A 25,106-nucleotide genomic window follows, 5' to 3' on the forward strand; every position below is an offset into this window, starting at 1 on the left:
TGCCACAAGTTGTGGTGTAAAAATGTGTTATCGAGAGTAATAATTTGAATTTCATGAAATCTCAAGTTGTTCATTGGGCTACATAGCCTGATGGAGCTACGACATGATGCAAAACAGTTCACTTCCTCTGGACACTGAGAAGGTGACGACAACCTTTTCCTGTTTCAAGTGAAGAATTATTCCTTTTTATAAAATCAAGAACATTTTTCTGAGACAAATACTTAAAACTGCATAACAGATGGCATTCTTGTTCACCACACAGGGATTTTATAATCTTGGTAATCTCCTCAAAAGAAAGTTAGTGCAATGTCCATTGAATTTAATCTGTGTAGGAAAATGATTGTTGCTTACTACTTTGGAGCATCTTACTATTCCGTTCAATATATTTAATTAAGATCATTTAGAAGTAGTTTGCTTAAGTGGACAATAAGGATAACATTCACGTGAAAGGAGCAAAATTTTTTCTATTTATTTGAGTAAGCCACATACACGCTAGCAAAGGCTAATCCTCAGATTTGAAGGCAAATGGCATTACACAGATTGCATCTGTGTAACTGATTTTCAACCCCAGCAAAACAGAGTGCTCCTCTGGGAGTCCTCATCTGTGCTATGCCCAGACCATGAAGTGACCATAGTAACGTCTGTCAGAATGCCTAGTGGCACAGGCTGAACTATTCCAGGAGGCATGCTATCAGTTGGACAGTATGGATGTTCACAGTACATGCCTTAAACATGTGTAGTTTACTATTCTAGATGTGAAGTATGAAAATTCTTAGCACAGAAAATGTCTTTGGTTAGCAAATGGGTGACAACATGTACCAAAGCATGCATTTTATACCCTATGAAAATTGATCTGAATTCACATCAGTTTTTAACCCCAAAAATGATAGTTCACCATCCCTGAAATAAATGGTTCAGCTAGTCCTTTAAGCTCTTCTCGTACTTTGGTATCTCACTTTTCTCCAGACCAGATTCATGTGCAGTCACCACAGAATGATTAGTTATTCTTCTCTAGGGAATATAGAAGTGGAGCAAGGTTCTTCCTGAAATAGGTTTGGGTCTGGAAGTTGGATGTAAGACGTTTCTCTCAGCACCTCTTCTGGAGTCTGTAAGGAAGATAGAGGAAGACTTGATTTTAAGGCAGAGTGAACAAAAGCCAAACAAGGAGAGGATAGAGGATAGTAGGCAAAGATGGGTTCCTCAAAGAAACAAGAAGTGAGCTGGGTCATCCAAGAATTTAGGACCTAGAAGAAATGCTAGCAATAGATGTGACAAAAAGGGTGGAATTATTAATAAATGTAAAGATTAAGGCAACAAAAGGAGAGGAGGCATATTAAGATATAAATAATTGAAAACATGGAATACTTTTGGACAGCTATGTTGAGAGTATAAGTCAGAAAATTAGACCAAAGGAAAAGAACCAAAGAAGACATGAGAAAGAAGACTGAGACTGTGTAAAGGGGGAAAGGAAGATGCTAAGACTGTAAGAAAGTAGAGAAGGAGAGGGAGATTAAACAAAACCTGGGAGAAGCAGCTGATTTAAGAGGAGACTAAGTCTGTCTAAAATAAATAAGAAATTAAGCCTTAATTGCATGGGCAAGGGAAAGACAAAGAACACAAGAAATAATAGCTTTTATGGAAGAGCTGATTCAGTTTCTGGAATACACAGAAATAAGACAATCCCACCAACCAATGGTCAGAAGGGAATCTGGAATTCCTTAGCATTAACATCGTCCCACTGTAAATAAATTAGATAGGAGATGTTCTGCCACAAAATCTGGTTCTCCCGTAGTGCTGGTCCATATACGGGACTTACATCCAGTACTGCAACTATTTTTACCAAGATCTGTGTGCTAGATCTAAGGATTCTGCAGATGAATCAGTTCAATATAAATAGTTTGTCATATTATTTTTTCTTTTTTGTTCTTTTGTGATATTTGTGTGTGTGTGTGTTTTTGTTTATTTTTAACCTAGGAAGCTACATGAAAGAGAAATTGAAGACTAGAAGACTAGGGCTTTCTAAAGGTAGCAAAGTCAAGTATCGAAAGGTTAAAAAAAATCCAAATTAAGAGCTAGATCTGTACTAATAGATTCACTTGCACCTGCGGAAAAGTCAAAGGGTTGTCTGGCATCCACATTATTAAGCTCTCTTATTCTCTTAAACAGAGTAGCCACATCCATATTATCACTTATAAATTATAATAATGCAATTACAATGTTAAACATCTGCAAAGTTTATTTACAAAAGTGCTCCCTTTCCAGCCCATACAGATGTTATGATGGTTAGCTTCAAGTAGGGATAAGGAGGCTGGCAAGGAAAGAACTATTTCTGTCTCCTCTTCTCCATAGGTTTGTAATTACTTCATGTATTTTTAAACATCAGGTTTTTTTAGGGTAGTGGAGGACTTACTTGTGAGCTAATTTGTGTTCTTGGCACAGAATATCTTGTGTCTAGTTCAGAAACTGCTGGCTGTTAGACTACAAAATTCCCATCTGCTTCAGTACAAGTTTTCTGGGATTTAGTGTGATTACAGGAAAAATACTTGAACTGTTTCTTCTGTTTTTAAAGGCTTGAAGAGCTGATTTGTGTAACAAATTGCATTAATTTCGTAAATATTTTCAGTATTAAGCATTGTAGAACCACAAAAGCAATAAGCTCAGAGAACAGAGATCAAAAGATAAGTTTGAACTCCAGTATTGGAAATATAATCAATGTATGGAAAAGCAGATTAACAAAAGAAGGGACAATAATTTTTTATATAGTACTTTAATAATTTACAAGACATTACAATGATTCAAGTTTATTTTAATAAGTATCTTCTCATTAGAAACGTGTTCTAGTACTTAGTTCATGAAGGTTTATTTCTCCTTTTTTACCTTTATTTCCATGAATGTTAATTGGTTAAAAACATTTTTGTTGAATTTTAATCCCTGTGATAATTACACTGTATTAATGTAATATTCCTGTAATATTAACAACAGGACAGGTGGAATGGTTTTAAAGTAAAAGATTAGATTAGGTTAGATTAGAGGTTAGGAGGAAATTCTTCCCTCAGAGGGTGGTGAGGCCCTGGCACAGGCTGCCCAGAGAAGCTGTGAATGCCCCATCCCTGGAGGTGCTCAAGGCCAGGCTGGATGGGGCTTTGGGCAACCTGGTCTGGTGGGAGGTGTCCCTGCCGATGGCAGAGGGTTGGAACTAGATGATCTTTGAGGTCCCTTCCAACCCAAGCCATTCTATGATTCTATAATTACAACTTCAGAATATTTTCAAATATATTGTTAAGTACACCGTCTCCCACAGCATTCTCCTCAAGAAACTGGCTGCTCTTGGCTTGGACTGGCGCACGCTTCGTTGGGTTAGAAACTGGCTGGATAGCCGGGCCCAAAGAGTCGTGGTGAATGGAGCCAAGTCCAGTTGGAGGCCAGTCACTAGTGGCGTCCCCCAGGGCTCGGTGCTGGGGCCGGTCCTCTTTAATATCTTCATCGATGATCTGGACGAGAGCATCGAGTGCACCCTCAGTAAGTTCGCAGATGACACCAAGTTAGGTGCGTGTGTCGATCTGCTTGAGGGTAGGAAAGCTCTGCAGGAGGATCTGGATAGGCTGGACCGATGGGCTGAGGTCAACTGCATGAAGTTTAACAAGGCCAAGTGCCGGGTCCTGCACCTGGGGCGCAATAACCCCAAGCAGAGCTACAGGCTGGGAGAGGAATGGTTGGAAAGCTGCCAGGCAGAGAAGGACCTGGGAGTGATGGTGGACAGTCGGCTGAATATGAGCCAGCAGTGTGCTCAGGTGGCCAAGAAGGCCAACGGCATCCTGGCTTGTATTAGGAACAGCGTGACCAGCAGGGCTAGGGAGGTGATCGTCCCCCTGTACTCAGCTCTGGTGAGGCCGCACCTCGAGTACTGTGTTCAGTTTTGGGCCCCTCGCTACAAGAAGGACATCGAGGTGCTTGAGCGGGTGCAGAGAAGGGCGACGAAGCTGGTGAGGGGCCTGGAGAACAAGTCCTACGAGGAGCGGCTGAGGGAGCTGGGCTTGTTCAGCCTGGAGAAGAGGAGGCTCAGGGGTGACCTTATTGCTCTTTACAGATACCTTAAAGGAGGCTGTAGAGAGGTGGGGGTTGGCCTGTTCTCCCACGTGCGTGGTGACAGGACGAGGGGGAATGGGCTTAAGTTGAGCCAGGGGAGTTTTAGGTTAGATGTTAGAAAGAACTTCTTTACAGAAAGGGTTGTGAGGCATTGGAACAGGCTGCCCAGGGAAGTGGTGGAGTCACCATCCCTGGAAGTCTTCAAAAGACGCTTAGATGTACAGCTTAGGGATATGGTTTAGTGGAGGGCTGTTAGCGTTAGGTTGGAGGTTGGACTCGATGACCTTGAGGTCTCTTCCAACCTAGAAAATTCTGTGATTCTGTGATTCTGTTCTGATATCAATCAACTTCTCATATTAAGTTGTGTTGCCAGCTGTTCCTATTGCTGTTGACTGTCTGACTTTGGGTGTTCCTAGATTTTGGTATGACTATATACCTACTTTTAATTTTCATGTTTTACTTCTGATTTCAACTGATTGTCATGCTGCCTAATATAGTTATTTTTAAAATTATTTAAATTGGATGCCTAGGATACATCTCATATCATAAGAACATAAATTATATGTTGTAGATGGTAAATATCACAACCTTGTCTGGTAACTAAAACAGTTCTTTGGTTTTACATATATGGAGTTATACTTTATATATAATAAGGTATATAATATATAATTCTATTATTTTTTATTTTATTCAGAGTTATGCCCATTAAGGTGCTTTCAGAGTACCCTAAGAATTCAATGCTAGACTTTTTCAATGAGTTGCCATAATAAAGACTGAACAAAAAGGCCTTGTCTAAATTCTGTGTAGTGTGCATGTCTATTCTGAATAAGAAAATCATTCAGCTGTTACTGAATAAAAGCGATAAAATCCCAGTGAACAAAAACTACCTCAGAGAGATTATAGTAAAAGTTCAGTAATTTTGCCAGCCATCTCCTGTCTGTTTCTCTTCTTGCAGTGTCTGCTAATGCCTGGATCACATTGTAAAGATGCGTTACTTGCAAAGCATAAAAGCCAAGGGAAACCTTCCACTTTGACCTGAAGTAAAGCCTTCTCATACCTGGAAAGATCAAATAATCAGAATAAGAGAGCTGCAGTATTCAGTTCTCAGTGTGATTTATAATCCTGTAAAGACTATCATTTGATAATTAGGGATGGAAACATTATAAGATCCTCAAGTCATCCTTGTGGTTTTAATTTTGTTATGTCTTTAGTGAGAAAGCCCTTTACAGAATAGACAAAATGTACACTGTTCTTATTTTCCATACAGACAGGATTTTTATTAACTTTAAAGAAAAGAATCATAAGATGGCTTGGGCTGGAATCATAGAATGGCATCCTGCTTTTAGTTGAGAACTGTTCCACCTTGTCCTATTAATATCTGCCTGTGTAAAAAGTTTTTTTGTTGTTCTCCATCTTTTTTATAGGCCCCTTTAAGTACTAAAAGGCCACAATGATGTCTCCTTAGAGCCCTCTCTTCTCCAGTGATGAACAATCCCCACTCCCTCAGCCTGTTTTCACTGGAGAGGTGCTCCAGCCCCTCGATCATCTTTGTGGCTCTCTTCTGGACCCACTCTATTAAGTCCACATCCTTCTTGTATTGGAGCCTCAGACCTGGACACAGCACTCCAAGTGGGGCGTTATTCATGTAATTACAAACTTATTCCAGAATAGATTAATATTGTATCTTCTGTTACTGGATCTTTATGATTATATGTAAAAATTAAAATACAACTTGCTTTTTAACACTGACTTTTCAAACAGAAAGAACTTGCATATTATTAGTATAGTCATAAAAGTTCAAAAAATATATTTTAAATGGCTTTCTCTAATGCTGGGTTTAATTCAGAATCACAGAGTGGTTTGGGTTGGAAGGGACCTTAAAGAACACCCAGTTCCAATCCCCTGCAGGGACACCTCCCAGAAGACCAGGTTGCCCAAAGCCTCATCCAGCCTGGCCTTGAACACCTCCAGAGATGGGGCTTTGGGCAACCTGGTCTGGTGGGAGGTGTCACTGCCCATGGCAGGGGCATTAGGATTAGATGGTCTTTAAGGTCCATTTCAACCCAAATCATACCGTGATGTTATGATACTAAAAACTTCCCAGGCACAGAGGTGAGTCTCACTGGTCTGTAGTTCCCTGCATCCTCCTTGCTACCCTTTTTAACACTGGAGTGATGTTTCCCTTTTTCCAGTAACCATGGACTTCACCTGACTGCCAGGGCTTTTCAAACATGATGGAGAGAAGCTTGGCACCATCAGCCAGTTCCCTCGGGACCCTGTGATGCACAGAATCAGGCCCCATAGACTTGTACCTGTTCAGTTCCATCAGCTGGTCTCGAACCTGCTCTTTGCTTACAGTGCAAGAGACTTTGGTCCCCCAGCCCCTGCCCAGAGGTTCAGCTGTGGGAAGCCTGACTGGCAGTGAAGAGTGAAGCAAAGCAGTTGTTGAGTACCTTAGCCTTCTCCATGTCTGTCATTACCAGTTCCCCCTTCTTGTTTGTCAGACAGAAACACTTCTCTTGGCCTTTCTTTTTTAAGCAAGGTACCTCTAGAATCACTTTGTTTGCATCCCTTGCCAAGCTCAGTTCCATTTGTGCCTTGGCTCTCCTGCCCCCATCCCTGCATGTGTAGACAGCATCCCTGTGCTCTTCCCAGCCCCCATGTCCCTGGTTCCTCTGCCTGAGACAGCTTTTTCTCTTACACTGTAGTTTCTCTCTTACACTGCAGTTTGCCCAGCATGTCCTTACAAAGCCATTCCATTTTCCTGCCTTCCCTGCATGATTTCTTGACACGGAGATGGAGAGCTGTTGTGCTCTAAGAAAAGCATCCTTCAAGAGTTACCAGCTCCTCTGTCCCTGAGAACTGTTTCCCAGGGGGATCTCATCCACTAATAGAATATTTGAAGAGCTAGAGTTTGGCTCTTCTAAAAGTGAGGGTCGTGACTTTGCTGTTTGCCAGGCCCATATTCCCATATTCCTTCATATGATGACAACCAGAAAGCTTGCTGCCCGTCCCTGGGTGGGCTCGAACCACCAACCTTTCGGTTAACAGCCGAACGCGCTAACCCATTGCGCCACAGAGACATGCAAATTTGGTGTCTTTTATTTTTAATTGTATTCTATGCAGTTGTTTTTACACCCTGGTGGTGTATCAGGATCATTTGTTTCTCATTATGTAATCAAAAGGAGGTCTGTATCTAATATGTGTGTACCATGTTTGTTTAGATGGGAAACAGACATTCAGCTTAGCCAAGGTAGCATCAGTACTGACTACATTGCAACCAAAAACTACAAAGATCTTAACTAACTGAAACCTTCCAGGACTCTATGGCACACAGTCATTATGGTTCACCCATTTGGATGTAGCTATGCAGACCAGAATTCACCTTGCTAATCACAAATTACACCCAGCCCTACCTAGGCTCTGTTCATGGAAAATGGAGAGGCCAGGACATGGTTCATCACCTCCCCAAGGATGTGTTTAAGATAGATATGGTAAAACCTCCCATGTCTCTATAAAAGGAGGCTAGGTGACTGGTGTTGAGTCTTTAATGTGTTTTTTATCATTCAGGAAGACATTTGATGTTTTAATTACAGAAGATAGGATTATAACTGCTTCCAAGAAAGATTTTTTTTAAATAGTAACATTTTCTGCATTTATATTTCATTCTTATTTCCTCTCATTCATATTTCCCTTTATTCATGAGAAAAAGGAATGAAAAAGGGAGGGTTGATCTTCCTCTTGTGATTCATTCTGTTATTTCGCAGGCACTGCTGAGGTGCAGACTCAGGAAGTACTATCAGCTAAAATTATAAATGTAAGTGAATTGTTGTGTTTTACTTTTGGGCCTCAGTTTGTGGTATGTCTCCACTATGAAGGAAATATCTCCACTATGCTTTACGCTTCCCTTCCCAGCATGAGCAGCGGGAGTTGCCTTTTCCTCTTATCCTGTACGCTGTGCAACACTCTGCTCTCATTGTACTTCCTTATTTTTTCAGCAGAATTCTTAGTTATTAATTAGTCTTTTCATTCCTTTCTTCTTGATTTGTTCACCATTTGAGTAGCAGATATAGAAAAGAGATTTGGAAAGGGATGGCAGTGCACCAAGTGAGGGGGTGAAGGATGAATGAAAGTTACGGCATTGAAATCGACAGTCTTTATGTGCTTGCCACAATTAGCATTTGGATGACTTCTGAACCTATTTGTGTATGATTGCCCTAGGCTGGAAGATCTGAAAGCAATTTCAAGTTTGGGAGTTCACTGAAATTCACCTTCAGTTAAACTATTGCTGTATTCTGAGCTAAATAACTTTTTAGGATCTAGGCTTGACTATTATCCTGAATTTGTCTCCCATTGTCTCAGTGGACTATATTAATTACCTTGGTTTTCTCACATATTGGGCAAATACTTTAGGACAAGAATTCTTAATTTCTGTTTTCTAAAATTTGCCCCACTGATGACATCTAGCTTGATGTTCTTTTGAATGGTTGTCCAATAAATAATATTTCCCTAAAATATTACTAAAAGTATTCATGGAGTACCAAACAGGTTGCAAAATTCCTGGAAGCTGCACAGGTGGCAGATTCCTGCTGAGGAGACAGTGCCAGTGTATAAGCATGTTCTGTTGTTGGGAACAACACTACTGATACTGGAGTATCACCACAATGATTCTGCATGCTTAGCTGTTACTTCGAGCTGGAGTGTCTTAATCTTCTTCCATGTCAATTTGAAAGACAGTAGAAGCATCTTAAATTAAAATAGTACTCTATTAGGAGTGGAGGAAGAAAGAGGAGGGTGTGGGGGAAGTTCTGCATATGGTGTTTTAGCTGACCTGTTCATTTTTTTAACTTCTTAATGTCCTAGACAGGTTGCAAGTAGAGTCAGCATTCACAGAAACAAGTTCCTTCCCTACAAAACAAAGGCAATTCTGGCCTACCATCAATTATGTTAGTTAAACCAAGCAGCATCTTGGGATAGACAACAAACTTCATGATTACAGTCCTGAAGTGGAGGGAGGGTTAGGAGAGTGAAATCATGTTAAAGAAGATTTAAGTTGGTATATTAAACTGGAAATCAGCATCTTACCATTTATATATATGTTAGTAACATTAAGGTAGAATGAAACTTTCAGCAGATCTAGGAAACGCAGTATATTTTTGTGCTAGAGGCAGAACATCTCATTAAGCATAGTTAATGAGATGTTAATCTTAGTTAAGTGAATCGGAATAAAATATTTCTCTATGACTGCAACAGAACCACATTTTAAACTCTGTTCCATATAGATGGTTAATGTATCTTTTCTCCTTCCTTTCTTACCAAATCCAACTACTACGGCCAGCTGTCAGATCTGTTGGAGACATATATCTAGAATTTTCACAAAGATGTAAAAGAGTAGCACATTTCTTCACTCTGAATGCAGCTATAGCACCAGTAATTCCTTTACTTTATGCAAGTCTGTATCAAAAGTACTTGCACCTGCTGTTCAGCAAGTAACTTGGATGCAAGTTACATACCTTTGGTGATAATTTATACCTAGTATCAATATTTAGGAAACCTGTAGTAGCTCAGAAACAATATGAGAAAAAAACTACTTTGTCTTTTACTTCTATGTGTAAATGTCATAGTTAGGTCCAATATACAGTTTTCAATCCCATCAATGACTGTTTTCAGGAGCAGTTTCTCAAGAAGCAGAGTCATTTCCTGACTTAATTCTGATCCGTGGACATGATTTTTTTCTTGTTAAGGAGTGTATTTTAACACCGGCCACACTGATCTTGGAGCAAATAACTTTGATGGAGCAGCCACAGCCAAAGAATCTTAGTCATTGTTCCTAACTTTAAAAAGGGATGCTACATAAAGCAACTTGTTAAAAGGAAAGAAAATTTTACATTTTCTTTCCCAGGAAGTTCTACACTGATATGCAAAGAACTTCTTAATGGTGAGGGTGACGGAGCACTGGAACAGGCTGCCCAGGGTGGTTGTGGAGTCTCCTTCTCTGGAGATATTCAAGGCCTGTCTGGACACCTACCTGGGCAGCCTGCTCTAGGGAACCTGCTTTGGCAGGGGGGTTGGACCCGATGATCTCTTGAGGTCCCTTCCAATCCCTACAATTCTGGGATTCAGTGATTCTGTGAAAACTCCAGCAGGTTAAATGTAAAAGCACAGTAAAGGAGTCCTGTTTGGACTTGGTCCTGTTTTTATTCTAGAACCTGGAAAAAAAAAATAAAAATCTAGTTTTCAGTTGCATCTCTCTAGTAGTTTTGCTTGCTTAGTCTTTTAATTCTGAAGGAAGAGTCATGAATACTGTAAATGAGATTGAAAAGTACAGACATTAGACAAATAATAATTTCTAATATAGCACTTCAGCCTATGCTGTGACTACCTTTCAGCTATTACAGTAGTACTTAAAATGTGCAAAGCTGTTAATTGTGACCGTCTCATGGTTATTATGTAAATTTGCACTGTGGGGTATGCAAATAGTTAATGAGGCCATATGAATTTCTCTGCTGGTTTCAACAAATTACACTGCAGGGATTCATCTCTTTTTAGCTGATGTTACTAGTTTACAATTCAATCTGTAATATACTATATAATATGCAAATCTAAGCAAAGCAGAGTTGGACAAGATTGAATATATGATATTGGAATGATGGAGAGTTGAATTAGAAAATTTTCATCTAGTCATGAGAGTTTCAGTTTTCCCTGCCTTTCTGAATTTAACTTGAAAGTTTTCCATATGGATTCCACGAGTTCTTGATCCTTCCTATATTTTCTTTGAACAACAGGTTTGCGTCAACTGTTTTTCCTCTGGTAGAAAAATACTACAGCAGCATCTATTTCCTATTGCTTAGTCAGTGGACTGCTTCTGTCTCCAGCAAAGACAAAAGTGTGCCTTTTATTGCCTGCCTGAATGCCACCAAATTGTGAAGTCAGAGTCTTAATGTACTTCTGATGTTCATACTATATAATAACACCCTTCTAGCTTGATGCATTATATGAAAACATTAATGAAGATAATGTTCCATGAAGACACTATATGCAGACTGTATAAGTAGTTCTCACTTGTCTGAGTTGACAGGTGGTTTTATTTCAGCTTACTGTTCATTTATAATGACAAAAAAAAATCAGGGAAGGTTAAAATGATTCAAATGGTGTTTCTACTGATCTGTTTTAGTTTAGCACTCTATCACCTCTTTCATCCCCACACGTACTCTGAATTTTCTTGCATGTGAATGAATATGCTTCAGGTAAAAACTGAAGAGTAGAAGTACTGACGACTGAAGTTCCTTTTCAAAAGAATCTATATAACATGAGCATCAGTGGTGCAAATTTCTTCATGACACTTCACCATTTCTTCTTAACTCTGACTTAAAAGAGTATCTCAAATGCTTTTTATCTCTTTGCTGAAAGCCCCAGTACAGTTAGAAACAGTCTAAAGATAGAAAATGCTAATAATTGTATAATTATTAATGGAATTACAGTTGTTTATATTATTAACCAATTAAAATTTGCTTTCTAATTGTTTATTTTTATTAGTTGCTTCATGACAGTATGATAAAGTACTATAGTAATACAGATTTGAACTAAATATTAAGGAGAACTTTGTTCAAGAAAACAGCAGCCATTTGTGAATAAAAACAGTGAAAACGCATTTATATATATTTTTTTAGTTGAAATAAAAACCCCTGTGATTTCTTATTTTAATTGAAACAGTATTTTAGCTTCAATATTCATTACACAGAATTCCTGAAAATAATAGGATTAACAAGTTTCTACTCATGCTTGCTTTCCCAAGCAGGCTTACAGATAAGTTTGTAAATTCCTTCTTCAAAAGACAGCTGTCGTAACTGAATATTCCAGATCTGTCAGAATATCCTTTTGAACTTGAGGTCCAAACTAACCTGAAACCAATGGCAGCATTAGTGATGGACAGGCTTTCAGTATCTAGGGATTAATGTAAAAAAATCCCAGACCACAGAATCACATAGACACAGAGGTCCATTTGCAAATCTTCCTTGAAAAATGTGTGGAATAGGTCCAAGGAAATGTTCTTTCATGGCTACACATCTTCAGAGGGCACCTTTAGTAGCACAGTGTAAAGAATATATAGATGTTTCATCTGCAGCTCATACACATATTCCCACAGGCATGAATGTTGTGCATTACATGCAGCATTTTTAAGTAACCTCTGAAAACATGAGAAAATCTCACAGGGTCAGAATCTCAGCAATGTCCAGGTTAGCAACATTTTATATCTATCATTTAAAATCTATGACAAATCTTTTGTCAGTTAATTACCATTCATTATCTGTTTTAAATCAGCAAATGGATAAGAAATAATCACATAAAAATGGGTTCCAGTAAAACAGGTGTAAGTATTGGAAAATACTTCCAAATAGTAACATATCACTGTAGAGCTAGATCCCATGAATTATTTCTGCATATACAAAAATCTGCAAGGAGTATGCAAATATTTGACTGTAATCCTATTTAACTTCTGTTCAGGTGGGCCCAAGTGTAGGAACACCGAAAAATTCCACTTCCCATTAAACAGAAGACTGTCATTATTATGCTAATGTCATCTGACATGATCCAAATAATTCATACTTTCATCACCCATTTGAATTATGTCAGAATTTTCATTTTGAAACTGAATTACCATTTTATCAGCGATATAGGTTGCCAAGACCACTTTACTCTGTAGTTCATCACAATGTGCTGCTTCCTTGTAGAAGAGTATAAAAGATAGTAGTTAACAAAGTCATTGCTCATTTTTTTAAACTGCCTGGTTCTCCAACTGACTTGTGTACACTCAAGTGTCTAAGTCACCATTTCTTTCTAGGTGTCTGTTTAGTGTACTCCTGCACAACTGGTGTTCAGTTTCATGGTTATTCCATTTAAAAATCACATTCTTCATCATAGTACTAAATACCTATTGTTTACCTTCTAAGAGTCTTGAATTTTGTTGGACTTCACCAACCAACTATAAGATATCCTTGTCTAAGGCTTTTCCTTTCAGCCCAGACTTGTAAAACAGCACTGAGCTACAAAAAAATTTCTCTCTGGTTTCTCCATGCAGGTCTAAGAGTATTCTCCTACGTAATTTCAGCTCTGGAATGTATAAATTGGTAATATCATCAGTCATCACAAAAACCCAAATCTGTTTATCCTTAAAAAAAAAAAAAAAAAAAAAAAAAAAAAAAAAAAAGTCCAATGATATTAATTCCTAAAGGGTTTCAGTTTCAATTGCTTGGTACTAATTCTTTTAGAAATCATGAAATATTATATTAACTAGGAAAGTTGTATATTTTTCAAAGCAGGCAGTTGTCTAGGCCTGCATTAACCATTTGCTGGGACCAAAGCGATTTTCAGAAGTAGTAATGCTCAGGAACAACAGAACTGTTTTCTGTCAGGAAAAAATAATTTGTGGAGGGAACAGAGCTGCACTGGGAGATGTCCCCTGTAGAATTTCTGAAGGGCTGAAAGCAATCACAAAACTCATAGTTTTTTTGGTGAAATGCATAATGGATTTTAACCTTGCCTCATTAAACAGCAGTACATAATACATTATGTATAACACCCCACACACTCACACAATAAACATTTTACAACAGAGTAAAAACAGAACAGCAGAAAACAGGAATCGAAGGAATCCTATCTTCTTGTTAAATTACATGCTTCTGGAAATCATTCCAGTTGGAATTAATCTGACCAAATACTTATGTCTAAAGCATGTAGGTGTGTACATATAAATAAATAAGTCATTCCAGGCTCTTTATTTCTCTTTTTATGGAGAGAAGTTAACCATGTTTAAGGTGCAGTTCATTGGAGGTGTGAAATACACATCTAAAGTTAGATAAATAATTCCCAGCAGGGGTGAATCTATCTCCATTGATCATAAAAGGAGTACAAGTTGACTGGCTCAGATATTGAAAGCTAAATTACTGATCTCTAACATGGTGAGAGGAATCTCAACCTCAGAGATCACTGTGGTGAGACTGGTGTAAGAATGTGAAGAGCCAAGAATTAATTTATTCTTTATCAAATTGTGTTTTTACTGAGAAATTTATCTTGAGGATGTAATGGACAGCAACACTAGAAACAGGAAAAGCACAGATGTCATACCTAGAGATTTGTTGTTGAAAGCTCAGCTAACTTCATGGGATTTTGCAATTTCTAAAGAATGGCACATTTTCTCACAGCCCCATTGAAATAACCCTCTAAGTATTCTTAGAAGCAGATTTTATCTTTTTTCTCCTCAAAAAATAAGCCGTCTGTCTTGTGAAGGGGGCTTACATTACTACAGAAATTTCTGTAGCTGTTATCTGTCTTGTTTCTTGTTATACCGGCATTTACCACGTATGTGTGCTAAAGGAAGCAAAAGCGACTCAGAGGATCCCCTGTGTTAGGATATTTATATTATATATAGAGATATGTCCTATTATATATAGGGATATATCCTGTGTTAGGATATTTACATTATATATATGTATATATGTTAGGATATTATAATAGGACTTTTGCAGGGTACTATAATCTGAGCAAAAACTGTGCCACTTATTTCTCCAAATACATGTCACCAGATTACAGTTAAACGCATCCTGTCCTCTAAGTTACAGTTTTCAGGAGAGAACTGCATGAAAGTAAGGATAAAGGTTTTTCTAAGTATTTTATGCAGTCTGTCATATGTATAAATGTCCCAATTTGTTTTACTTGGCAGAGCATGGTAAAGTAAGCTTAACATAGAAGGCTACCTCAGTGTTAATGACTTGGTTTGTTATACAATGATTAGTGGGACAACAGTAAAAAAAAAAAAAAAAAAAAAAAAAAAAAGGAACTCATATATGAACAGGATCCTATTATCCTATTATCAGGACTGGGTGCTTGAATAATACATGGAATAATATAATCTGGTATCTTTAAGCAAATGTAGTTCACTTGGTAAATATTAAGTACCATCCTGTAAGTCTACAGTGTTTTGCAGTAATGTTAAACAAAGTTATTTCAGAATCTGTGATTCTCCACTGATCATTATACTACTTTCAGTATTTTCTGCAAAGTAAGCATTTTTCTGCACAGTATCATAAGCAACTGTGACTGATAGCAGCAACAAATTAATGAGAATATTATATTATAAAGGCAGTAACACAGTTACATTATGAAGTGCTGATGATAAGTCTCATTTTTAATATGGATAAACAACAAATTATAATTTTGAAATATTTTTGAAGGAAATGCAGAAAAAAGATGAACAAAGCACATGTACAGAGATTGCATAAACTTATGTTTAATTGTAAACTCACGTTGTGTTATCTGGCTTATAGCTTAATAGGAAGCTATATAAACAAAAGATAATGTATTTCTAACTATGAGGGTCAGTATTGAGAGCCACAAGCTTGTTACAGACACTGTATGCCTCTGCAGGAGACTAGAACGGAGCTTCTTTAATGACAAAGTAATTCAGCAGCTGCGCAAGGATGCAATTTAATCACATTTTGAAAAGTGTGTGTGCAGAGCACAGTGATCTAATTCCCAGGAATAAGTTCAGAATTGAGAATAGACCTGGTGTGGAACCTGTCTGAAGGCACTCGCATCTGGAAACATTACATTGTAGTAAAGTTGACCCATTTTTGGATGTAAGATGCCTGTGAATATTCCTGGCTCACAGGAAATACCTGAACTTACAGTCCCTATTTTCATTTTGACATCCATGGTTGTTTGTTTGCTTTTTCATTTTATAGCAGTGGAAATGGGACAGATGTTACCCACTGCTGTTCTTGATAAGCAGCTTCAGCTGCTGAGGTTTTATTCTCATGTCTGAAATGTAAACTTTAATGAATGTTTTGAATTGTTGGTGATCTCTGTGCTGTAAAGGTGGAAATTAGTGGATATCTTTATGGTTTAAGGAAGCATTGTCTGGTAAGATTTCTTTAAATTCAAAAACTGCTTCTTTAAGACCTGTAATTTAAAGTTGTATAAACTAAATAAAAGTATATAATGTTTTCACTGTTAATATGTCTGTGTGAACATCTAATAAATTAAGAAATCATTATTTCCTTTACATTATTAAGAACTATTTTTTTTATTTACATATAGATTCTGAAGCTTAATATATTTTGTCATTCCAGTGTTACACAGTTAAGTTTTGCAACACAAAGAAAACGCATTTTTTTACTGAATTGAGGAAAGAATATGTAGAAGTGTTTTAAACCTGTACTTGCAAAGCACTTCTAACACATCTAACAGTATTTTTACAGTCCAATAATTTTGTTCTGTGAGCTGCAGATATAATCCTATTAAATATTTTGTGAAGGGAGATTCAGAATATTATGAAAAATTGGAGAATACTGTTACCATCCTATATAGAATAACTTTGAGCCTCCTAAAAATAGTTATTAATACATTTCACATATTGAACATATATTACATTGTGCCAAAAAGTAAGATGTAACTGTAATTTTAATGAGAGCAGATGAAAATACTTTCCAACTAAAACTTTGTAACAATGTCTGGTTTCTAGTAAGTTACTATTATAACTATGTCTTCATATTTTCCTTGTTTTTTATATACATATTTATATACATAATTTAACTCAAGTAACTAAGCAGTCTCTTTTTTTTTTTTCTTACACAGCAGATGGTACGTGAACAATACACTACAACAACACCAGGCACTAGCCTAGAGAGGCCAAAGAATGAGTACGTCTACAAAATTGGAATTTATGGCTGGAGAAAGCGTTGCCTCTACCTGTTTGTTCTTCTGCTGCTAATCATCCTAGTTGTGAATTTTTCTTTGACAATTTGGATTCTTAAAGTGATGTGGTTTTCTCCAGTAAGTGTCCTTTTTAATTTTCCATTCTTTACATATTCTCTTTTCCTGCCTCACCATTTCCTTTATTTCATATGTACCTCAGCTTTTCTGTTTCTTATTAATTGTAATTTTTACTTGGGTTGACATATGTGTGGTTTATCTTTGAACATATCTATTGATCTGTAATTTCTTTATTAGCATTAATTTTCAAAATATTGAGGTTGTTGATACCTTTTATTGAAGTGGGTTCTAACTACTGTGAAGAGAATGTATTTTATTGTTCTATCATAGTCTGTTTAGTTTATATTTTATAAACATGTGCTGTCATTTTCTCTTATACACTAGAATTGACTAGTGTTAAAAGATTGCTCTCAGGTGCTGTTTTTTTCTTGTTTTAATTCTCTTGTTTATCAGCATCTAAAATTTAACAATTTATTTGACCAATTAATTAAAGCTCAGAGGTAATTATTATTACTTCATGCCTGAGGCTAAACAGATGTATTATTCAGGAAAAAAATGTAATAACTTTCCACTGCCATATGTGTTTTAATATTTATAATGCAATTTTGTGTGTAGTAGATTAGGGGGTAACTTACAGAAGTCTGCAAGATATAGCTTTAGTCAGAATGCAATAAAATGCATCAGTGAATATCAAAGAGCTAATTTGTCCCTAATAAGCAGTTGTGATATAGAGATGATATGAGTAAACTAGTTACAAGGAAAACAATAATAGTTAATTCCTACAGCTCTGCCCTGCTATTGAAGAAAATTGCCATTATCTATCATTGTTACACCTCTGTCACTAAATGGAGGGTATTAGAACTTCACAGAAACATTTCTACACTTTGCGTTCTCTTACTATAAAGAAAATAGGTTAATTTTAAGTGCTACTTGCTAATATGTACTGCTGCTTGAATTTCCATCAAGTTTCTTCCCCCACATAATTTCTTTTCAGCAGTGTTACTGCCGTAGAAATTACAGTGTGGAACATCTTAGATCACATATAATTTTTCTGTTATGCAGTTCACATGAAAGATGAGCACTTAGTGTCTGCATATCATGAATCACAGGAAATATGAATAATTGTTAAAATAGTTTTCTGTGTGGCTGATATTTTTAAGCAGTTTTTAAATTTGTTTTCCATTGGCTTGGTTTCTCTGTATGAAATTGGGTGTTTCTTCTCTAACATCAGTCAGGACTAACAGAATAGTCTCAGAAACTCCACTTCAGGAACCACTGTCTCCTACTAGGTGTCTGTGAAGAAGGCACTAAACGGGTCAAACTGCTGAAGCACAACATCCTTATGCCATGGCAACAAGAGTGGTTTAATAACAGCTCAAGTAGGGCAGGCTTATACTCTTCTGATGGATGGACTGTGCATGCCATGGCTATAAGGATTTTCTTAATTCTCTGTTAAAAAATCTGTATTCCTGACATACTCTGACAGTGAAATAGTGACTTAACTGCAATGCTGTCCTCTGTAGGGGTTAATTCTAGGGAACTACCAAACTCAGTTCTAGAACGAGAGTAATAGTTGGGCAAAGTAGAGGTGTATGTCACAATTCTTGGCAAAAGTATGTGCAACACCATTAAGAAATGGAAAAATGTTTTAGTATCTTGTCAAGATAAGAAGCAACTCAGATGATACCAGAAATAACATCCAGAGACGTGCTGCTAGCCTCTCAGAAAAGTCCAAGAAAGAGTATAGGGTATAGTAAGAGTATAACAGGAGTATACTGCTTGTTCAAGTCTGGAAGTATAATCGAAGGATCACAGTCCTTTCCTGTGTCTAAGGAAATACCGTTTGTAAAGAGTGAAGGTAACAGTCATAGAAGTCACCAATACTATGACCAAATGATTTTCCTGATGAAAATAAGCTTTTATGCCTCCAATTTTTGGTTAACCGTTAGAAAAAAGAGTGGTAGCAGTATATTTTAAGAAACTGTTTTTTATCGTTCTTGAGTTCTACCCACAAATGGTATTTACTATCTAAGAAATCAGTTGATTATTATATACCCAATACTTACCCAACTAAACATTCTCATTATTGGGAAGAGGTTAAAAGTAATTGTGAAATATCCTATGCAGTCATCAGTTATTTGGCAAATATTAGTCTGTTAGCTGTGATGATACTTTTTATATTTATTATGTATTCCAGGTATACTATGTAGACATTATACTACTTATTATGCTTAATTATAATAATAGATACTTTGTTTTTAACATATACTTAAAGAAGTATTCCGTCCTAGTTTTAAAAAATACATTTAAATGTCATCTCTGTTAAAAATATCAGATTAATAACAAACAAAATTTTAACAACTGTTTCTCTGTAAAATAATATCAGGAACAATCTGTATTATTCTTTCTAAGGTTGATAAACATATTTAGAAGAAAAAAAAAAACACACACATGAGGAGTATTTAAAAAGGTATTTTACTAATATACTTTAGAATATACAAGCATCATATGATCATACGTTATATCCATTAATAGATATAGATACAGATAAAAATAATAATGGAACTCTGAACAGAGTTTGCATTGGCTTTGGCAATGTAGAGTTCTATGGCAAAACAGAGTTCTATGGCTTTGGCATAGAATTAATTCATGGATACATCTTCTGTCTCAACGCCCCCCCAGAAAACGGACAGTATGATAAATACTAGCAAACAAGGTAAGCTGATAAAGGAGAACACGAACCAGACATAGACATGCTGCAAGATGAATAGATTTTAATCTTCTTGTAGAAATTCAGAAGGATGATGAAAGACAGAGACTTTTCTGAACTCCATTGTTTGAGAGGCCTTCAGAATTTAATAAGCATCACTACACTGAACAGAATTTCATTCAATTTCATAAAAACTAGGCTAAAAGGGAACAACCTGAACATAGAATGTATTCCTTTTCTCATAGTGCTCCAATTCCATAGTATATGAGTATCTCCAGGTTGTGCAGATTGATTTATGAGTGTCAGATATGGCTCACTCTTTTTTTCATTTTCTCTCCCAGAGTTTGGGGGAACAGGGTCTCAAGTTATTTAGGGAGATGAGGGAAGTAAGCTATGAATTCTTTATATTCATCTGTTTTAGAGAAGACAGGATTAAGTATTTATGCCTTCAGCTTGGTGAATAAGGTGAAATAGAACAATTTAAAAACTGGAACTGCATGAAAATTAGAAAGTTGGAAAAAATTGCAGGTGGTTGCTGTTTTGTTGGTGGTGTTGGTGGTGTTTTCCCGTGGACATAACATATCAAAATTGCTCATGAAATGGAAATTCCAGATTTCATTTTTTTATGTATTGAGGCTTTCTGAGAACTAAAGGGGACTGATAGTCCTAAGAGTTTAAAAACTAAGAATCCTAAGGAATTTGGGGCTGCAACAGGACCAGGATGTCAGAAGACGTGAGTGATTCTGAGGGGTCTGATAGTTCTGAAAAGGGGGACTTTAACATCCCTGACAGCTGCTGAAAGGACAAATATGGCAGGATAGAAGCAGTCAAGATTTCTTGATGGTGTCTGGAATAACTGATGATTATGAATACTGGATGGGCCAACTAGAGGCAACACACAGTAGGATCTGCTACTCATGAACAAAGTAGATCTAGGGAAGTGTGGTAATCAATGGCAGTATTTGTGAAATAGTGGAATTCAAGATCTTGAAGGGAATGAGGAAGGAGAGTAGCAGAGTACAGACCCTGGACTTCAGTGGTGCAGATTTGGTTTATTCCATGTGGGAGACAGAATCCCAAGGGAGGCAGATCTGAAGGGTGAAGTTACTCAGGAAAACTTACTGACATTTAAGAACAATATTCTTCAAATGCAGGAATGATCTATCCTGAAACTCAGGAAGATTAAGTAGTCAGGCTTATGTAGACAGTGTACTCATAATGGAGCTCCAATGCAAAAAGCAATGTAGAATAGTTGGAAGCAGGGACAAGCTTCCTAGAAGAAATTTAGAAACATTGACTGGGCAAGCAAATGTATCAAGCTTCATGTGTCAGCAAAGCCAAAACTCCGATTTATTTAAGACTTTCAGGGAACATCAAGGGCTTGTTCTGTTGCATTAGTAGTACAAGAACAAGGAAAATGTGTGTCCATTACCAAACGGGACAGCAGACACAGACAAGGCTGAGGTGCTCATTAATTTCTTTGCCTCTGTCTTCACCAGCAAGTTCTCCCAGGCCTCTGCTTAGTGAAAGGAGAACTACTAGCAGTGCATGAGGGCAGAATCAGAGATTGTTTGAAAGACCTCAGCCTACATAATCCTATGGGACCAGCTCGTCTGTGTCCATGGGTGCAGAGAGAACTGTCTGATGGCCTTACAAACTCATGTTTGAAATTTTATGGAGACTGCAGAGATCCATGATAACTGGAAGAAGGCAAGTGTTGCTTGTCTCCCCATCTTCCCCCCCCCCCCAAAAAAAAAAAGTCCAATGAACAGCCTAGGGAATTACAAGCTGCTCAATCCCACTTCAGTTCCTGTGAAAATGGTAAAGCAAGTCCTCTTGGAAGACATTTCAAGGTGCATGAAAGAGAAGAGGATAAATGAGAACAGTAAGCATAGATTTAGTAAAGGTGTATGATGACTGACCAATGTGATTACATCTGTGATAAAATGTCCGGATTTATAGATGAGGGGAGGGTACTGTATGTCATTTACCTTGAATTTAGCAAGGCTTTCAATATTCTTCCACAATATTATTGTATCCTAGTTGCCCACATGATGGGCAACCAGATGGGTTAAAAAATCGACTGGATGATCAGGCTTGGAAGATAGCCTGTACATGTAGTTCTGCCTCCCTTGGGGTTTCCAGGCAGCAACAAAGCCAACAGATCCTGTGTGAGCAGGGGCAGAGCCAGAGACTGAGGGAAATGATTATCCCCCCTTTACTCAGCACTCATTAAAGCACACGTACAACATTGCCTCCAGTTTTGAGCCCCCCAGTAGAAGAGTGATATTGACAAAATGTAGGTTAATTTTCGTTTTTTAGAAGTTTTATCTTGTGCTTGTCCATCTGATGTTGCCAAGAGAGAATATCATGTTGTGTTTTTTTTTTTTCTTTTAATTGTATTATACTGGTGATTTTACACAAAAAACTCATTTTTAATATATCCTATGCTTCTGAGAAACAGAAAAGAAATGCTTCATGGGAAAAATATGTATTAGTTTCCTCTTTTACTTTGTTGTTTTGTAATTGATAAAAATGATTGTGCAATTTTAAAATGATCCACTGACTCTTAGCTTATAACATTTTAATTTTAAGGCCATCACTTAATGGGCTAGGTGCTGTCATATGAGATTAAAGTTCATCCTTGTACATACTATCAGATCCTAAAATACTTAACTAGGAAAATACTGAATATATTGAATATAAGAATATCCTTTACTCTCATTGTTCTTTTTCAACTCCTTACTGTGGTATAGCCTACAAAATTGGGCATCTGTCAGTCTTTCTAATTTAAACTTTTAATTTATATGGAATAATTCAATTTTTGTTGGGCTAGAGATAACACTTGATTTAACTGTCAGATGATGATGGCACTTATCTTGGAGACAGAGGCTTCTGTTGTAGCTTCTGTTCCAATTACTATTTAATGAATTTATATGAAGAAAACTAGAAAAACAAAGTAGAAAAAGAGTTTATAACATTCATAACAGCAAATGTATTATAATATGTTGAATAGAGCATGGATCTATGGAAGAAGATATGAAAACAGATTTTCCCAGGGAAAGGAGGAATTTTAATCTGGGAGTGCAACATCCCAGTTAACTCCTGCAACTACTTGTTCTTATGTAAAAAGACATCTGTACATTGCCACTCTTTATCCCTGTAGACTTTACTCATAAGATAGTTACTTATGGGATTTTGATTGTGTTTATATCAATATTTCTAGATCTGTTGGACAAGTAAGCAGGACTTTTGAGGATCTGTAGGTTGGAATTTCATTCTTAAATTATTTTAAAATCCCGAATAATAATTGCCCAACATACCGATTCAATGCTAACACAGCTCTAGAAGGCTGCATGACTGGAAAATAACTTGGGGAAATTGGACAGTGTTAAGCTAATCTGAATAACAATGCTTTATAGATTTCTAGCATCAGAAAGCTTTACAAAGATTAGCTGCTTAGCATGAGGCATTAACAAGAGGAATTTGGCTTCTCAGTTTGTTATGTAACTGATACGATTTAACAACTATAATCTTTTGCTTGCATGGTGGCAGATCAATACATATTTTTTGACATTTTTATGACTTTTTTTTTTCTTTTCACAGTATTACTTTTCCCATACCTTTATATTCCTTAGATAAAACAAGGTTCATGAGACTGAGTTCACATTTTCTCCTGAATACAACCGTCTTCAGCTTTCCTACTCTGCTGTCACATATAGAATTGGTATTCAGAACTTCACCCTTAATACTGATCCATTGTGTCTACACTGTAATCAGTGAAGACTTATTCAATTATATCATTCACGTGATGCTGCTTTACCGTAATGCCAGGAACAGTTGTGTGCCAAAGAGTATTTCTGATTCTTTTTAGCAACTGATGGAGAAACACATGGTTACATGGGTTTTCACAAATGCCCAGCTATTACGGTTTCATGGAACAAGAAAGGCCAAGAGAACCCTGCTCTATTTCAGGTTGATAAGGACAGAATCATGAAACAAATGTGCTCCCCAGGATAACTAGTTGCCTTTCTCCAGACTGGAGTTTGGCATGTAGCACAGGTTTTTCTCTGCTACAAAACTTCAATCTCAGTGCAAGTAAGAGAGGCAGAAAGGTCTTTACTACTTTAGCTGCATTGTCAGTTAAACATGACTTGAATGTGCACCCAGTCTCATGCTCTCCTGCATGTTAAACCTTACCTGTGTCTGAGTCACTAACAAGTAGAAAGTCAAGCCCAAATACTAAGCCTTAGAACAATCTGTGGATCACCTTATTATGACTGGAATTAACTTGGTATATGGAGGCCAAGCACATGATGTCCAGTCCATCAATGCATATTCTAACCATGGTTCTTCCTAAGGACAGGGCAAATTTTACATGCTCTCATATCTGCACTTCACCTGGACATACAGACATAGGCAATGAGAATTGGGAAGGTCTCTGTACTTTTTGATTAGAGAGTGGTCTTCCAGTTTCTCTTTCATGCACACATATTGCTGGGACTGGAATAAACTGTCCAGCTGCAGCAATTGTCCTGACAAGTACAATGTTTTCCAAATATCATTCGCATGTATTTTCCTCTTTTGTCTCAGTTAATGACTACTCTACCCATATATCTGTACCCCAAAATTTTTTTCCCTGATATACCATTTTGCTAATTTTCTTGGGTTCCTATGTGCAATTAATCGTCAATGTAAATTAAGTACTAAATTTGATTTTTAATTACTTTTTGAAGTTTAATGGCATGAGAAAATGTCAAAGAGGTAACTTTATATTATTTTACTAAACAAAACATACATCTGTTCATTAGTTAGCTGACAATGATACCAGTCTAGATCTATGAATATTATATGCATTTAGAAATAAATTAACTTATTATATATTTAAATACTTCTTTAAGCAACTATTTAAGCACTTGATAAGTTCAGACACTTATGAAGGAGAGGATCATTTAAGGAAATTTGCAAAATATGAAACTAGAAATATGATGCATTAAGAAAGGATATTTTTAACTGGAAATCAAGTAACACTTTCTGACTTACTAGGCTGTGCAATAGCATGCCATATTAAATTGTGGGTGACCAATCATTTAGAACATTTAAAACCTGACTATCAGCAATAAAATGTAGAGTAAAGAACATTCTTTCATGGCAAGAGTTCTCCTTCACTGCAGAGACATATACTAATGAATCTGAACAGCCTTTCCACAAATTTCATCATTAACAGTGTATACTCCATGGAATTAGTTGTCATTTTGAAGATGCCACATTTTTTAATAATCAAGCAAAAGCAAACGTAGTTAATTATTCACAAATTCTCATCCTTTTACTAAAAAATTCTCAAGTCAGAACAATAATATTCCATAGTTTCTATTCTGAACAATCCTGAAGAGTTGTGTTTTGCATTTTTCCATTAAATTAAATATATTTTGCCTCCAACCAGACCACAACCATTCCCACTGTCTCTGTGAGACAGTGGATATCTAAGTGACCACTACTGACTGGCCTCCAAGTGGATTTAACTCCATTACCACAACTC

At 36.9% G+C, this 25,106-nt stretch overlaps 1 protein-coding gene across 8 annotated transcripts in view; it reads left to right on the forward strand.

Annotated features, from left to right (window-relative positions):
• The window catches only part of SGCG (sarcoglycan gamma), a 134,690-nt gene that overhangs the window by 54,711 nt on the left and 54,873 nt on the right, over positions 1-25,106 (forward strand). For 2 of the 8 annotated variants that reach the window (XM_084497309.1, XM_084497308.1), the window contains 2 exons: positions 7,854-7,903; positions 16,720-16,917. In XM_084497309.1, coding sequence (XP_084353435.1) covers positions 16,723-16,917 — 195 coding nt within the window. In that variant the 5' untranslated portion in view covers positions 7,854-7,903; positions 16,720-16,722. The remainder of the gene's footprint in view (positions 1-7,853; positions 7,904-16,719; positions 16,918-25,106) is intronic. The other 6 variants (XM_084497310.1, XM_084497312.1, XM_084497305.1 and 3 more) reach the window with 3 other exon arrangements.

The sequence above is a fragment of the Aythya ferina genome (assembly GCF_964211825.1).
Source record: "Aythya ferina genome assembly, chromosome: 1".
In the NCBI taxonomy this organism is placed as follows: domain Eukaryota; kingdom Metazoa; phylum Chordata; class Aves; order Anseriformes; family Anatidae; genus Aythya; species Aythya ferina.